The sequence below is a fragment of the Crocuta crocuta genome, unplaced genomic scaffold (genome assembly GCF_008692635.1).
Source record: "Crocuta crocuta isolate KB4526 unplaced genomic scaffold, BGI_CrCroc_1.0 scaffold48, whole genome shotgun sequence".
In the NCBI taxonomy this organism is placed as follows: Eukaryota; Metazoa; Chordata; class Mammalia; order Carnivora; family Hyaenidae; genus Crocuta; species Crocuta crocuta.
In genome coordinates this window covers 3661967-3679265 of record NW_027533089.1, presented here as the reverse complement: position 1 = coordinate 3679265, position 17299 = coordinate 3661967, and the positions used below count along the sequence as shown (strand labels likewise).

Below are 17299 nucleotides of genomic sequence, written 5' to 3'. Positions count from 1 at the left end.
AGTGTGTTAAATGTTTGATGAAATTTATCAGATCCCTAGTTTTAAAAACAAAACACACAAATCAGCCCACCTTCTACTAGACTGCATATTCTCAATTTTATGAGAAAATATAGTTTGATATTACCATAAAGCAAAGTATCTATAAAGATTAAATATCTTTAACCTCTGATCCATTAGTTATAACTTATCTGCCCATTACATATGACCAACACATTGCAGTCAAGATTACCTGATTAAAGTCATCAGCTACATATACTTAACAGTATCTGTTGTAATTCCAAAGCCATTCATTTTAATCAGTCATGGTTAAAAAATAAATTAAAGGATCTTTCTTTTTTCATGGTAAACCTTAGCCATTGAATATTAACTAGCTAACATCAATATAAACTATGTCAGATTTGATAGATGATTTAGAAATATGTAAATTCTTTAATCACTGGACACAAAGCTGATTTATTTTTCTATTTTTACTAGCTAGCCACCTGAAGTGCAAGATACTAATGAGTAATTTTGCAATTCAAAGAAGAAAAATCTCATAAAATTGGTTATTCAAAGGTTCATCCCCATAAGGTGATGTAATGGTTAGCATACTGATTTTTATGCTTTAAAAGATTTCACAATAACAGTAGCTTAAACAAGATGAGAACATTCATTTCTCTCACACCCATAACAATCCTAGCTGGGAGAGATTCAAGGGAAGGAGAGAAGCAACATCCCATGAGATGATCAAGAGACCCTGTTTTCTTGCTGTTTTGCTTTGCTGCTCCCTAAATGATGCTTCTGGTAGTGTAGTCAAAGACAGCGCACCACCACCACATCTGCATTCCAGTGTAGGAAGGGGAGGTTAAATGGAGGGCAAACAGCTCTCTTTTAAAGATATGACCTGAAAATTGCAGGCATCACTTCTGCTACTATCCTGTTGGCCAGAATTTAGTCACAAGACACCATTTAAATGCAAAGGAGACTGGGAAATGTATCCCATAGTAGGGTAGCTGGGGAGACACATAAAACTCAAGATTTTATTACTTAAAAAGAACATGAGAAATGGATTGGGGTGAAGGGTGATTAGCAGGTTGTCAAAATGAACTAGCATATTATTTCATTTATAAAATAGATAACATTTGTTAAATAGACAACATCCCCATAAATATTATGGAAATTCCAATTATGATAGAGTGCTGTTTTGTTTTTTGTCTAGAACTGTATTTTTTTTATTTTTTTTTAATGTTTTATTTATTTCTAGGAGAGAGAGAGACAGCATGAGCAGGGGAGGATCAGAGAGAGAGGGAGTCACAGACTGAAACAGGCTCCAGGCTCTGAGCTGGCAGTCAGCACAGAGCCCGACGCGGGGCTCGAACCCACGAACCGTGAGATCATGACCTAAGCGAAAGTCGGACACTTAACCGACTAAGCCACCCAGGAGCCCCTAGAACTGTATTTTAAAGACTGGTGTGTTCCTAAAGCTATATTCACACCCACACTTACTCCAAAATCATTGATATCAAAGTTGAAGATCAAATCCCCAAACGGACCTGGTAGGTTTTCTTTTTTATTGGAGTTGTCATAGATGGCCCTCCTTTCCCTGGCAGAGTAGAAAGAGAAATGGCTAACTAATCATTATTGAGTAATTCCTCTGTGTCACAGCCTGTGCTAGAGGCTCACAAAAATCATTTCATTTGCCTCCTTAAGACAACCTTTTGTCGGGGTGCCTGGGTGGCTCAGTTGGTTAACCGTCTGACTTCAGCTCAGGTCATGATCTCACAATTCGCTGGTTCGAGCCCCATGTCAGGCTCTATGCTGACAGCTAGCTCAGAGCCTGGAGCCTGCTTCAGATTCTGTGTCTCCCTCTCTCTCTGACCCTCCCCTGCTCACATTGTCTATCTATCTCTCTCTCTCTCAGAAATAAATAAAACATTAAAAAATTTTTTTAAAAAAAGACAATCTTTTGTCAATACTATTATTAACCACCAACGAAGAAAACTGAAGCTTGGTTGGGCTAAGTATGCCAAATGTATTAGCACTGATATGGGCTCACTTTCTTGTTTCCATGGGTAGAGTTGAAAACAAACAAACAAACAAAAGTAGACCTTCGCACAAAAACTCACAAAATGTAGTAAACCACCAGCCACCTCCTGCTCTCCCAAGATTCAGTGGGGAAAAAAGGAAAAGAGAATCTGCACCCAAAGGAAGAGCCAAAGATTACAACTGCTCACCACTCCTGACCAAATTCAACATCTGTTAGAGGCAAACACATTCTGAGAGCCTGCGAGTCCCAAAAGAAACTGGACTCTTCTTTGTCTAGCTTGGATGGGGTTGGTGAGGTGGTCCTAGAAATTCCATCAGCTGATTTCAGAGGTGTATCAGTGGTGGCACAGCCTAGATCAAGTCCTGCTGATACAGGCCATCCCAGAGAAGGGATCACCGGGCCCTCCTTGGGCACAGTCCTAGCCTTTAATAAGAGAGCATGGACTCCCAAGAGGCAAACACCTCATCGGTTCTTTGAGAGTGTTCAGCTAAAGCCAGTCATAAACTTAATTTCAAACATAGCATCGGTGATTACCTTCAAACTACAGTATTATAATCAAATTACATCAGCCAGCTTTTATTTAAGATCTAAAACTTCTATTAATTTGAACGACAGGCTTGTGCCCAAAGAAAAGATAGCTGTAAAGCGGCTATAGCTTACAGAAATTCCAGACTCTGAAAAAGACTGTTCTAAGAACCTCTACCAAAATCCAAACAACTCAAGCAACAACAACAACCACAACAAAAGTGACAAAGCCTTGACTTTAATCCTGGTCAGACTGACTTGTTCACTAAGCAGAAAAACGCCTAGTATGACAAAATGACCCTCATGAAGACCAGGACAGATATACTACCTCCATATGTAATGGGTCAGCACGTTTACACGTGGGTGGACTCCAGCTAGGATTTCAATCTTCTGTTTCTTTATTATGATAGGAAGTAAGAAATCCTTTTATACTGATGAGCAAAATGAATGTGTCTAGGTTCATAAGAATCCATTTTTTTAAAGTTTTGTTCCCGTAGTGGTTAATTAGGAAGTTGTTAAAAGCTCAGGCTCTGTCAGCAGAGATTTGATTTCAAATTCTGTCCTGCCACAAGCTACCTGTAAGCCTCCAGGCCAGGGGCCTATCAAGGTTCCCAGCTTGCTCATCTGTCAAATGGAACTAATAATGGTACTCATGCGGGTTGTTGGAAGGACTAATTAGGCCAATGCCTCATAAGGTGTAGATACTCAACACATTTTAAATGTTGCTATAATTGCTAGCAAGTAAAATGATGGAAGGTAGCACATAACTCTTCTGAGTCCTGGCCTTTTTGGCCCCAGTGGTAAACTCCATTAGACTGTTAGTCCTTGTTAACTCCACCAAAAACTGAAAGAGATAAATGGACACTTAGCAAAGGAAAAATTGCCTTCTGAAATAACCTCTTCTTGGTGCATCCAGCATTTATGTGCTATCCTTTTTCTAAGACAAAAAATTGCATGTTGGAATTGGATTGGGGACATTATCTTGTGATGATTAAGGGAGGTTATTACTAGAACAGTGCATGAAATGAAAGCTACCTGCTTTCACCTAGGGAGCTCTTGAAAATAACCCTATTTTTCCCCAGCAAATAGGCAAGGAGAAGAAAGATTCCAATAATGGATAGCATTACAAATCCTTTTTCATGTACTCTGCTTATCTAAATTGGCACATGATGCCTGCCCACCGTCTCTCAGAAATCATGAGAGGTGCTAACTCACCCACCAGGCCCCGCCTAACAGCCCAGGAGGCACCAAGGATATTTCTCTTTCTCTGCTGCCTGTTTCTCGTCAAACTGAATCAGCATTTCTGGGAGCTCAATTCCCATTCAGAAAGGTAATACCTTCTAAAGATGGGCATGGCAGCACTTATGGAAATTCTAACCCATCAGCTGAAAGATAAGCAGGTGAAGGTTAGAAAGTTATTCCCTAGTGACCTCCCCAAAAGCTTTCCATGTAAAAAAAAGTTTTACATATATATAAATTTTGAATTTTATATATACAAAACTAAAGTTTTATATAAACACACATATGTATGTTTATGTGTGTGTGTGTATGGATGAATACACATATACATACACATGCACAAATATGTATATATATACATACATATACCTATATATATACACACACACACACACGTACATGTTCCCCAATATTTCATTTATACTTGCTAAATTTTTCTCTCTACTCAAAGTTTTTGGAAAAGGATTACATATGAATTCCTAATTTAAGCCCTGAATTTTTTTGAGCTTTAAAGCAGGGCTGAGTATCCTCCTAACTATGAATGGTCACTGTGCCAGAAAAAATAAATAAATAAATTCATAAATATAGATACAGAGAAATTTGAAAAGGAAGTTAACCCAAATGGTAATTTTAAATAAAAATAAGGATGATCAAATTCTATTCAACAAATAATAGTTTAGATTCCATATTATAGCTAAATGGAAAAGAAAAACAATGAAGAAAAAGTTAACATATTAGAGAGGTGGATATTTTAAAAATCCCTTAGGAAGCATGTATCAAGCACCTACTATGCCCACCGGGCATTGTTTTAGGCTTCCCAACCTCAGCACAATCCACAGTTTGGACCAGATAAGTCTTTGTTGCGGGCAAGTGTTCTGTGCCTTGTAGGATGTTTAGCCTCCACCCACTAGGTGCCAGTAGCAATCCTCAAGTTGTGACAAAGAAACCATCTCCAGCATTGCCAGATTTCCTCAGGGGGAAATCACTGCCAGCTAAGACCCACGGTGCGATAGATACAAAAATAGTGCCTGCATACCACTTGCAATTTTTCTTTTATGTTCCTTAAGAGCAGGCAATCCTCAAAAATTTGGCACATTTTCTGGTGTGGAGGTTGTCAGGCCTCCTCTTCTTCCACAGTGTTTTCCCCTCAGAGTTCCGTGAGAGAAGCTGGCCAAAGCCAGTTCCATACTGTTACTCTTTCCTGGGCTTCCCATCATCACTTCCACTAGCATTCTGATCTGTCAGAATGCTTTTCTAGAGCAACAAATGTGTAACATTTATCTTTTGATCTTATTTATATTGTCCATAAGTAATATATAGAAGTATCAAATCAACATAAGAAAATAGGATATACAGTTTTACACTGGAGTGTGAATTTTAGGAAATGCTCTATATCACTAAGCATCTCCTATAGAGGTTTGTGATTCTAAGTAATTAGCACCAAGAGGCTTCCTTCTTATCCTGCGTAACTGAGAGTTGGCTGTAACTAAATGATAAAGAAGAGAAAGGGGGTGTTTGTTTCTGTTTGGTTTTCATAAACATGCCTGATATATCATTTGACTGCAACCTTGTATTAAGGCATCTTTCACCCAGTGACTTGAAAACCTTCAAAGACATTCATTAGCAGATACTTTGATGGGGTTAGCAGACTTTCAACCTCATATTCTTACCATATTAGTCTAAAGGCATCCATGAGAATCACATGGCATTACATTACCCATGAGCCTCTCTACAGAGGAAAACAACTATAAATACCAGTGCATTTCTAAATCTCTGAGATGTAATTGGCCAAACAGATCAAGAATCTATCTCTCTGCCCCAGCTATAGAAAGGGGAAGAAACTGGAGGAAACTAGCATTTGCTGAGTGCATGCTATTTCTTTTATTCTTTATTAAACCCTGTGAAGTAGTAACAGTGCCTGGATCTCTAAATGTTAAATTGTTCCAGGATTTGGTCCTTAGAAGCCCTGACTTTCTAGGAAATCTTATCCACACCTACGGCTACAAATACCAACTCCCAAATTCACATTCAAACCCAGACTTCTCTGAGCTCCCAACATTTGTGTCTGTTTTCTCCATGTCTCCATTGACTATCTTGAAGTTACCACATCCAGCATCAATCTCTTTCTTCTCCCTCCCAGATATCTGTCCAACCAATTGCATTCACATCTTTCCAATTATTCACAAACATATGACTCACCCTTGATGTCTCTCTTTTTCTCATATCCCACATGTAATTATCAACAAATCCTGGCAACACTTCCTTCAAAATATTTCCAGATTCTAATCGCCTCTCACCCTTCTACAGGCAACCACGCTGAATTAAGCCGTCTTCATGTCAACTATTACAACCACTGACCTCCGTGGTTTTCCACTCCAGCCTATTGTCCACACAGCAGCTAATGAGATTGTTTAAATTTCAGGTCATGACATGTTTGTCCCCTGCTCAGTACTCCCTGTGGTTCCCCAAAGGCCTTACAATGCATTAGGCTCCAAATGATGTAGTCACCTGCCACCTCTCTGACTTTCTCACCACTCTTCTTATTCCCTGTGCTCTTACCCTGAGTTTTGTGCTCACTCTTACCTCTCTTGGAAGAATGCTTCCCCTAAAACCCTCATGTACCCTTCTCTCGCTTCCTTCATATCTGCTCAAATGATGCTTTGTCAAGTAGCCCATCCCTGACCCCACTGTGCAAATAGGGCCCCGTCTCCAAGCACTCTTCACCCCATTATCCTTCTCTTTATAGCCCTTATCCTACTTTATCTTACATTTTTGTGGAAGTATTTTTCTTCATAAATAAATGTGTGTATGTATTTACATATATGTATGTAAATATGTACATATATACATTTGCAGGAGTTGGCAAACTATGATCCAGGACAAAATTTAGCCCTTGCCTATTTCTATATAGCCACAAGCTAGGAATGTTTTTTTATTATTTAAGGGATATAAAAGGGGAAAAAAGATGAATAAGCAACAGAAACTGTATGTGCAGCCTGCAAAGCCTAAAGTATTAACTACCTGGCTCTTTATACAAAACAGTTACAAACTCCCCAGTTAGTATAGTGTCTGTGTCCTCCCACTAGTTACAAACTTCTTGGGGGCCAGGAATTTGTTTGGCTTACTGTCATATACCTAGCACATAGAATTGTGCCTGGTACAAAACAGATGCTAAACAAATATTTTTCAATGGATGTATGAATGAGTAAATGAAGATAATGCGGCTTAGCAAGGTTTGGTGACTTGTCTAGAGTCACACAGGAAGTTGGAAGATGAACCAGTATTCAAACCCAGATCCATCTGGATCCACAGCTGAATCCTGCAGTCCAAGAGCTGCTTGCAGCAATGATCTAATCATCCTTGTTTTCTACTCAAAAGATCCTCATTAGACTGTCTCTAACATGCTTTTGGGTAAAGGATCCCGTGAGACAGGGCGTGGAAGGAGAAAGACATCGTGTATTGCAGAAGACCTTTAAAACTATACCATAATAACACTTATATCTGATATCAACCATATTCGATGCGCTCATATACATCATCTCTTCTTAGCTTCACCAAATTTCTGTGTAAAATTTAAGGCAGGTACTATTTTCTCATTGTACATGTTACAAAACCAAGTTTCAGGGAGGTTAAAGGATTGGTTGTCACAAGCAGTGAATAGCAGAAACAGAATAATCCAGATCTATCATGCTTTGGTATGGACCTTTCCATTCTGCCAGCCAACATATATCCCAACTCTACTGATAGGCTGATGTGCTACCATGGATGGAGATTGGTCTTAACAGAATGTCAGTCACACCTCAGGAACTTCTAAGAAACCAGAAGTACAATATTTTACTTGGAATTCTATGATAGGTGAGAAGACTTCTTTAGCTACAAATGGCCAACTACCCAGGGCCAGCAGCAGCAGAAGAGTCAGAACTTTGAAACTGCAGCAATGAGTAGGAGAATGGTCAGGCAGACCATATCTTGGGCTTTTATTGGTGTGACAATAACACAATATTTTTTAATGCTTATTTATTTTTTGAGAAACAGAGCATGTGCATGACCGTGGGAGGGGAAGAGAGAGTGGGAGACACAGAATCCCAAGCAGGCTCCAGGCTCTGAGCTGTCAGCACAGAGCTCAATGCAGGGCTCTAACTCATGAACCACGAGATGGTGACCTGAGCTGTAGTCAGACGCGTAACTGACTGAGCCACCCAGGTGCCCCAATAGTACAATATTTTTAAGCTGCCAAATCCATAACCATCTTAAAGAAGGAAGCCAAAAACTGACAATTATCATAGCAGATGTTAATATTCACGGCTGTCACCTCCTGGACTAGCTGCTCTATCTAATCAGCCATCCTCTGAGGCAGCTGACTTTAGCGTGTAGAGTATTTGGCTGAGAAACTACATGTGATCCATGGCAGCCAAGGGTCAACTTTACAAACTGCATGAATGCTGGCAGCTGTATGTTTTTATATAGGAAGAGGTCACGACATCATACCCTGATGTTAACTTGAATCTGACATGCAACTGCACTCTGGTCAAGATTCCAGCTCAGAATGTTTGTAACAGTCCGATTTCAAATGTCTCTCTCTTTGCCCCTATAAGTTCCCTTACACTTCATCAGGCCATGTGTGCCGTTTTTTCCCCCCAGAAAATGTAGTCTCTATAAATAGCAGCGTCTGAGGCCATTATACTAAGTTCTGTCCGTTTCTCATCTCTCCTACTCACTATAATATGGCACAATTATTAGGAAACTGTGAAATTAAAACGAAGTGTCATTTTCAATGTTAGGATATGCAGGGTTTTGAAGTGATAGTTTTGATTATTAAATTAAGCCTAATTATTATAATATTATAAAGTGCTAACTGGCTACAAAAAATTATTATATGTTTTCACCAAATAATATGGAGACTCGGGTAAGAAAATTGTTGGGCTACGTAACGACTACAGATGAACCATACTTTTTGGTTCAACTTCAAACTTAAGTCTCTTTTATAAAAGAAATTTCTCTATTTCATTTGGAAATAACATTGGTAATTGCAATGAAGAAAATGAGACAAGGTTAAAATAGTTTACCTAAGAATTTCCTTTGTCAAAAAAAAATGTTTTAACATGAACTGAAAATTGTTAAATCAAAGTCAGGTGTTAGGTACCTTCTATGTACTCAATGTGATGGTTAGTGTGATGCTATGTTCTTAAAAGGTCTCTGGATATTTACATGCAATATTCCAAGGGAAGTTTATGTATGGAGAAGACATATTTGGGAACTCTACATCTGTAGTGTCTTAAACAGTGAAAAGTGCATCTTTCTGTTGTCAGACTTGAGAAAGAGATACAAGATCTTGAAAAGGCTGAGCTGCAAATCTCGATCAATGAAGAGGCAATTTTAAAGAAACTAAAATCAATTGAGAGGACAACAGAAGACATAATAAGGGTAAGCATTAACATTTAACATATGAGTCCCTTCCAGAATGAGTCTACAAGTAGTATATAATTCTTCAAACTATATCCACATTTAGAATTCATGTTTTAAACTGTATTAATCATGGAGAACTCTTTTTTCTTATAGTCTGTGAAGGTGGAAAAGGAAGAAACAGCAGAAGGTATGTTTTTGAGCAGTCTATTCTATGTTTAACTATGATGTTTTTTAATAAACCCACAGAAATGTTTCCCATTATTATAAATATATTCTAAATGTATTTTGAATTAATATTAATTTTACAGAGTCAATTGAAGACATCTATGCTAATATCCCTGATCTTCCAAAATCCTATGTGCCTTCCAGATTAAGGAGGGAAAGAAATGAAGGAATAGAAGACGATGAACAGAATAGAAAAGGTATATGAAAACTCTGTATCCAAAGGCAGGTTCTCAAAATCAGATTTTATAATGTCAGAGATTAGCAACTTGCTATGGCATCCGATGCTTCACGTTAAGCAATGGTCCATTTTACAAAGTCCCATGAGGTATCTGAGTCACTTGCATAGGTAGGGATAATGGAGTTTATAGTACTTATGCAAACAAGGTAGGGACAGAGAAGATAAAGGCTTGAAAGAGACAAACTCTTAAAAGCAAAGCTCCCCTGCTCAAAAATATCACTCCCCAATTATTCTAACTAGTAGGCATTCTCTTGGATTACTAAGATCCTTAATGAAAGTAGAAATAGCCTCTTGGGAAGGTTAGGCATTAGTTACCTATGTGTATTATTAGTTACCATGTGAAGTGATTTTCATAAAATTAATACTTCAAAGCCTCCAGAAAAAAATGAAGGCTTGTACGGATCCTGAGAGGGAACCTTTGAATTTCAGACTAGAAAAGGAAGCTACACTCTATATGCAGGTAGCAGCCATTCATTTAAATATTCAACGAATATTTAGTGACCACATACTATATGACAAGCTCAGTTCTTGCACTAGGAATATAGTAGTGACTAAAACGGCAAAAATCTCTGCCTTCTTGAAGCTGACATTCTAAAGGAGAAAACAGACCTAAAATTAAGTAAATAAATTAAAAATATCAGATTAGGCTGTGAAAACACTAAAGAATAGAGCAGAGACAGGGGACACAGAGACTGGGAGTGGGAAGGGTTGCAGCTTTAGTTGGGGAGCCGGGGAGAGCCAGGAACCCCCAGGCTACTGAGGAAGTACGAAATCAAGATGGGTCCAAAAAGGAAAGTGAGAGGTCAGAGCCGAAGCCAAAGCACTGCCACACTGTAATTTTGCCCAAATTCCTATTAGCGCTTAAAACTCCAGCCATGAGGAATTTTCCTGCGCCATGAAGCAGGGCTCAACTACACAGCGCTTTCCAGTTCAGTTGTTACAGTTCAGCTGATATTGGTCTATTTTTCTCCCTACTTGAAAATTGGAGTGAAAGAAACCAAAAAGGAAGGTAGAAGGAGAAGCACGTGAATCTTGCCTTCCTCCTCCCTCTTCAATACCAGTTCTACATTTAAACAACGTCCCTGCTGTGAAAACTTTAGAACACTCCTCTATGATTTCAGAAGCCTGCTGGCCCACACAGCAAGGATGTGACTTAATAAAATACACTATGCTAGACCTTCTACCTGCTGTAATGCCTGGTGCAACCTATTCTTTCTAGCTAAAAAAGAGGTCTGACTCCTCCCACTGAATAATGTAAGTGTGTAATCTGTCTTGTTAGATTAGTTACAAAGAGGACATTTTTTGGTTTCCCAATGAAATCATGGCCCTCTCTCCTCCAACCAGCTTTTCAGTCCCATTTTTTCAGTAATTCCATACATCCTTACATAAAAACCTAGGTCATTACAGTGTTGGCCATTATATAATCAATGAATAAAATCAAAAATTTAAGCAATAGACAACATAAAAGAATATCACATAAAAGAATATCAAAGGGCACACAACATAAAAATACATTGTGAAAGCAGGCTACTTTATTAGAGAAAAAGTTAACTAAATCGAAGATCAAATTTCTCTCTCTCGACAGCTTTGTATGCCATGGAAATTAAAGTTGAAAAAGACTTGAAAACTGGAGAAAGTACAGTCCTGTCTTCTATACCTCTCCCATCAGATGACTTTAAAGGTACAGGAATAAAAGTTTATGATGACGGGCAAAAGTCAGTATATGCAGTAAGCTCTAATCATGATGCAGCATACAATGGCACTGATGGTCTGGCACCAGTTGAGGTAGAAGAACTTTTAAGACAAGCCTCAGAGAGAAACTCTAAATCTCCAACAGAGTATCATGAGCCTGTATATGCCAATCCATTTTGCAGGCCTACAACTCCACAGAGGGAGAAGGTAACCCCTGGACCAAACTTTCAAGAAAGGATAAAGATGAAAGCTAACGGACTAGGTAATGAGATGAATGAATCCATACACAATATGGACAATGGGCTTTCAGAGGAGAGGGGCAACAGCTTCAATCATATCAGTCCTGTTCGGCCAATACCTCAACCCCGATCAATGACTCAACGAGCTGAGGAGATACCCAACACCCTACAAAAGAGTCTGATGACTCCTTGGGAAGAATCGAATACGATGCAGGACAAATACGCATCCTCTCCAAAGGCAAGACTGAGTCCCAGTGAAGCACCAGCTGGGAAGTCAAAATACCAGGATTCTTCTCCTTGCCAGGAGGATGAGGAAGATATCAGATATAATATCGTTCATTCCCTGCCCTCTGACATGGTTGATACAGAACCCGTGACGATGATTTTCATGGGCTATCAGCAGGCAGAAGATAATGAAGAAGAAAAGAAGCTTCTGACGGGGTATGACGGGATCATCCATGCTGAGCTGGTTGTGATTGATGATGAGGAAGAGGAAGGTGAAGGAGAAGCTGAGAAACCATCCTACCATCCAGTAGCTCCCTACAGTCAGGTTTACCAGCCTGCCAAACCAACACCACTTCCTAGAAAGAGACCAGAAGTTAATCCCTATGAGAACACAAACCACAAATCTCCCCACAAAAATTCCATATCCCGGAAAGAGCAAGAAGAAAGCTTAGGCAACCCGGTTCAACATTCTCCACTTGACGTTCAGATAGCTGGAGATGGGACTGAGGACCCGTCCTTAACAGGTAATGAAAATAACAAGGCTTGCCACTGCTGTTTAATCATGTGACAATCTTCCTTTCATGTTGTTAACATACCCTCCTGCTTTCAGCTTTTTTGACCACCCCATTGAATACACGCTACGGTTTTTTGGTTTTTGTTTGTTTTTGTTTTTTAATTAATGCTGATCTGATTAAGTCACTTCAAAAGATAAAATGAAAAAACAGTTGTTGCCTTATTTGGATATTGCATGATTGACTTTAGAAACTTGAAATCTGTCTTCTGTCATAGTACGGTACTGCTTGTGAATATATTTGGATTACTAGTATATTGGATCGCCTATATCATATCTTTTCCCACCAGAATCTGATGCCAGCTACTTGTTTGTGCCTGTTATTTAAACTTTCTACTTAAGTTAACAAGTTGCCTTAATTTTGCAAGAAAAAATAAGAAACAAATTTTATTCAGTGATATTTTATTACTTTGCTATATCTTGTTTCTCTATACTTATATAGATTAACTTTATTTCCTTAATTTTTCTACATTTTAAAACAGAATGCCAATTTCCCTTACAGTATCTATAACATCTAACTTTCCATAGACTTCCCTAACTTAGCAAATTTTTTTTCTATTTTCTATAATTTACATTTCTCAATCTCTATAAAGTTTTATAGCTATATAGCTTTTTTAGCATTAAATGGAAAATTACACTTTTTCTACAAAAGTGATAGCTCATCAATTTTAAATTCCTTGTTATCATTTGAATATCATATTCTTCTCATTTATAAAAAAAATAAATAAGAATCTGACAAAATCAATTATAATAGCTCTACTTAACCTTGGCAAAAGACCCAAGTCAAATTACACAGACATATAGGTTCTGAATGTGTTAGTGAGATGATAATTTTAAATATTTCTAGTGGAAGGATTATCATTAAAAAGCAATAATGTTAAGCCTCAGCTAATTCAGCAAGCAGAACTTGATAATTCTATAGAAGTGTGGTAGGACTTGCACAATTCAGGAAGTGTTCTTTTGCAACCCATAAGCCCAGTTTGGGGTTGCCAATAACACAAGCAAATGGGCCTCTTCCATTCTTTTAAGTAGTTAAATTAGGCATGCCAACTGAAATTTTAATTATCTGAAGAATTTCTAACCTCTTGGTAATTGTACGCTTATCTTTCTAAATCAGAGTTGTGTGATATGTCCCCACAGTGAAAACCTGCTAAAACTAAAAGTTTCTTTCCATTTTGAGAGTAAGTTTTGTTTGCTGACCATATTTTTCATCTTAAATTCATTTTTAAAACACTAACACAGTAGACTTAGAAAAGAGGAACACATTGATTATGGTCAAGAGCAGTGACATTCACCACTATAAAACCTTCCATTTTTGCACTTGGATGTTAGCCACCTTCTCCTGAATGCTCTTATTCCTTCTCCCCTACCCATGTCAACACATTTACCCCATAGAAAAAGACAGGAAGTGACTAATATTTCCAGACAACACTAATCATGCCACTGAGCTAAAATAATGAAAACAGGAAGACCTTTTCCAGACAAAGTAACAATACAAAGTTCCGTACCATCAATCAAATCATACGACAGACAGAATGCTCCAAATTCCTTGCCTTCCATCATGATATTGTTTTTACATCCCTGTTTTCCAATTCGGTGCATGGATTATAGAGCTGATATACTTTTTAATAAGTTTTTTTAACTTTTTTTAATGTTTTTTATTTATTTCTGAGAGACAGAGAGAGGCAGCGTGAGCAGGGAGGGTCAGAGAGAGAGGGAGATACAGAATCCAAAGCAGGCTCCAGGCTCTGAGCTAGCTGTCAGGACAGAGCCCAACACATGGCTCGAACCCACGAACCGTGAAATCATGACCTGAGCCAAAGTCGGATGCTTAACTGACTGAGCCACCCAGGTGCCCCTTAATGGGTTTTTTTTAAAGATGCACATCATATTGACATATGCTCTCACCCCCAGGGGGCATCCCTATACATAGGATATATAGCAACCTATGCAGTTCCATTTCACAAGCACCACATCGATTGAGCTTCTCCCCTAAAACTGCAAAAATGCTTACTGAAATACTTGAAAATCCATCATTTCAGTCAATTCCTTTACTCATGGTATAGGTCACCTACTAAATATAAATATTCTTAGAAGGCATAATAGTTAAGAATTATTAGCCTCTTTTAGTGTAAATGTTGTTATGAGAGCTTTATCTAAGAGCAATTTTGAATTTGGAAAAGAGCATAAAGTGGAGATCCAGATGTCTTAGTCAAAACTTTTGAACAGGTGAAGTCATGACAAGAAAATTCAGCAAAGGCCATTGGCTAATGTAAATATGAAACGGTCATGCTCTAAAGTAGAGCTTAATGCCAGACACATCCACCAATGAGTGGCCCCAGTACACTTTTAATGGGACTCCCCTACTATTCCCACCCAATAGGCAGCTGGCTTTCTTTGAGAGTCCTTGCCAACCTATTCTTGTACTCCTAGGCCTAGTCCCCTCTTAGATATCTCAGCAGCACTTTAGGATGACAGAGGTGGGGGATCTCAGCCTCAAGGGATTCACATGCTATTGGTGTCAAAATTGCCAACCTGCGGGAATCACTAGGAGCCAAAGAATACTGTGAGTAAGGAGGCAAGCTCTCTTCCACCAAGTTCAACCAGTCAAAACTACATGTCTGAATTGCTGTGGGGAGAGGAAGTAAAGATCAGAAAAGAGCAGAAAGGAGAAATAAAAAGGAGAGCTGATGATCCAGATTTTTTTACCTGCTACACCTTCCTATTGTCAACATGCTCTGGCCCCACACATCCACTTGAAACTCACACCATCTACTTGCCATAGGCCACAGGGAAAATAGCAGATGGTAACAATCTAGAATTATTTTTTTCCCTCAAGAAATGGGACAGCGAACTACTGGATTACCTCACTCCTGAGGATGTCCACATCCAGGATATCTTTCAAGAGCTTCACTGAATGTCCATGGCACAAAGGCTGTGCCTGATTTACTGAATCTCAAGTTGAAGAGTAATTATAAAAAGAAAGACTTTGTCCCTGCCTGAAAAGATACCTTTAAAAATTCCCTTAAAATGGACTTTTTCCTGCTCTCTTTTTTTCGTATGGCCAAGGTAGAGAGCCATAAAACCCAAGAGCAGAAAACATAAAGCCTTGCCTTCTGCCTTCATTTCACTTCCTGCTGTCGAAGTACAGCCTCTCCTTAGGCTTCACCATTCAACATCTCCTAGCAATAGAGACCATCTTCCTGGCTACAGAGCAAAGGGAGTTCTCTCAGCTAGTCCTAAATTCAAGGAAATATTCTTGACCTTGACACTAGAAATGGTCATTCTCCTTATGGTTCCATGGGAAATAATGCTCCTTGACTTCATTTAAATGAAAACATTTCACATAAGTAGAATAGCAATAAAAATGATCAGTCTTTTTACAGTAATGGATCCCCCATCACTTTTCATATTTGTGAAAAATATCTCCTTAGAGATGGGGTCATTTCATTTGTTAATAGACAACTAATATATGGCCGGAAAACGAGAGAATGTCTTCCCTGTTATAGTTTTTTCATTAAATGAAATCTTGCAATAAGTTAAATAGCTGGCCCATGGGACATATTACACACGAATATAATGATCAGTGCCTTGAAAGCATCTTTCAATTTTTGGAACATGACTGAGGCAGTATACTCTAAAGTCCTAAATATTAAGGACATGATCCCAGAACATGAGAGCAGTGTTATGAATTCTAAATCTATATTTAAAAATGCTTTCTACTTCATATTTATTAGCAGTAGAATATGTTCAAAAAGTATATTGTCATTTGAAAGTAGATCTTTTTTTTTAGTTTGAGAGAGAGAGAGAGAGAGAGAGAGTGCAAGTGGGGGAGGGGCAGAGAGAGTGGAAGAGAGAGAATCCCAAGAGGGCTCTGCACTGTCAGCTCAGAACCCAATGCAGGGCTCCAACTCATGAACCGTGAGATGATGAACCAAGCCAAAGTCAGACACTTAACCAACTGAGCCACCTGGGTGCCCCAAACACATGCTTATAACGTATCTTGACAAAGATGTAATTTTATAACTACTCCAACTCTTAATTAGTGGTTCACATTTTTTCACTCACAAGAAATTTGTTTTTGTCATTCTATATCCAAGGATGGAGCCCCCTGGGAAAACCAAGTTTGATGGCTTAAAAGATAATTCAACCATGAATTATCTTTTATTTTTAAAGAATTTTTATTTTTAGTAGTGCATAGCTCAGAAATATGCACAAAACATAGTCATTGACATATAGAAATTTATCTAAGGCTAATAGTGAAACTGTGCACTAATCCTATATTTACTCAATTTATGCTGTGTTTGCCCTACTAATTTTTCTAATCTTTATAGAAATAGGTTCCTTCTAGTTCTGAACCTGCTTCAGTCCTAAGTTAACCATAGCTTATTATTTCTACTATCTTTTTGTGCTACTAAAACAATGCTCACATTATTGGATAAAATCATCTGAGGTATGTTTCAAACTTTCCTGCATTCTATGAAATGGTCATTTAGAGTAAAAACTAAAGCTTTTTTTTTTATGACTCTCTTTTTTTTTCCATTTTCAGCTTTAAGGATGAGAATGGCAAAACTGGGGAAAAAAGTTATCTGAAAGGCGTACCCTCTACCCAAACATCCTTTGAAGAAGAACCTATGAAACATATGCCAACTTCTTGTCTGGATATTTTGTTTCTTTTTCCTAAGACTCAAAAAAAGTATAATTATAGCCATATTAAACCATGTGGATGGATAAGCAGTAATCATTATTTGTGAAAAATTCCAAAACAGCTAGGGAGAACAAATGCTTAACGTTTCCAGTTACTTGACACAATTCAGTGCAGGGGGGGAGAAACCAGCATATTTTTATTGTATTGATACCAAAGCATTTCTAATAAGAGTGTGTTAAATTTAAGAATAAAGTTATTTAAAATA

The 17299-nt window shown here is 38.2% G+C and overlaps 1 protein-coding gene across 1 annotated transcript in view; it reads left to right on the top strand.

The window, feature by feature from the left end:
* PALMD (palmdelphin) overlaps positions 1-17299 on the top strand; it is a 46938-nt gene extending 29639 nt beyond the window's left edge. Inside the window, exons 4-8 of the mRNA XM_077746101.1 lie at positions 9100-9214; positions 9350-9383; positions 9505-9618; positions 11245-12339; positions 16936-17299. Coding sequence (XP_077602227.1) covers positions 9100-9214; positions 9350-9383; positions 9505-9618; positions 11245-12339; positions 16936-16979 — 1402 coding nt within the window. The 3' untranslated portion in view covers positions 16980-17299. The remainder of the gene's footprint in view (positions 1-9099; positions 9215-9349; positions 9384-9504; positions 9619-11244; positions 12340-16935) is intronic.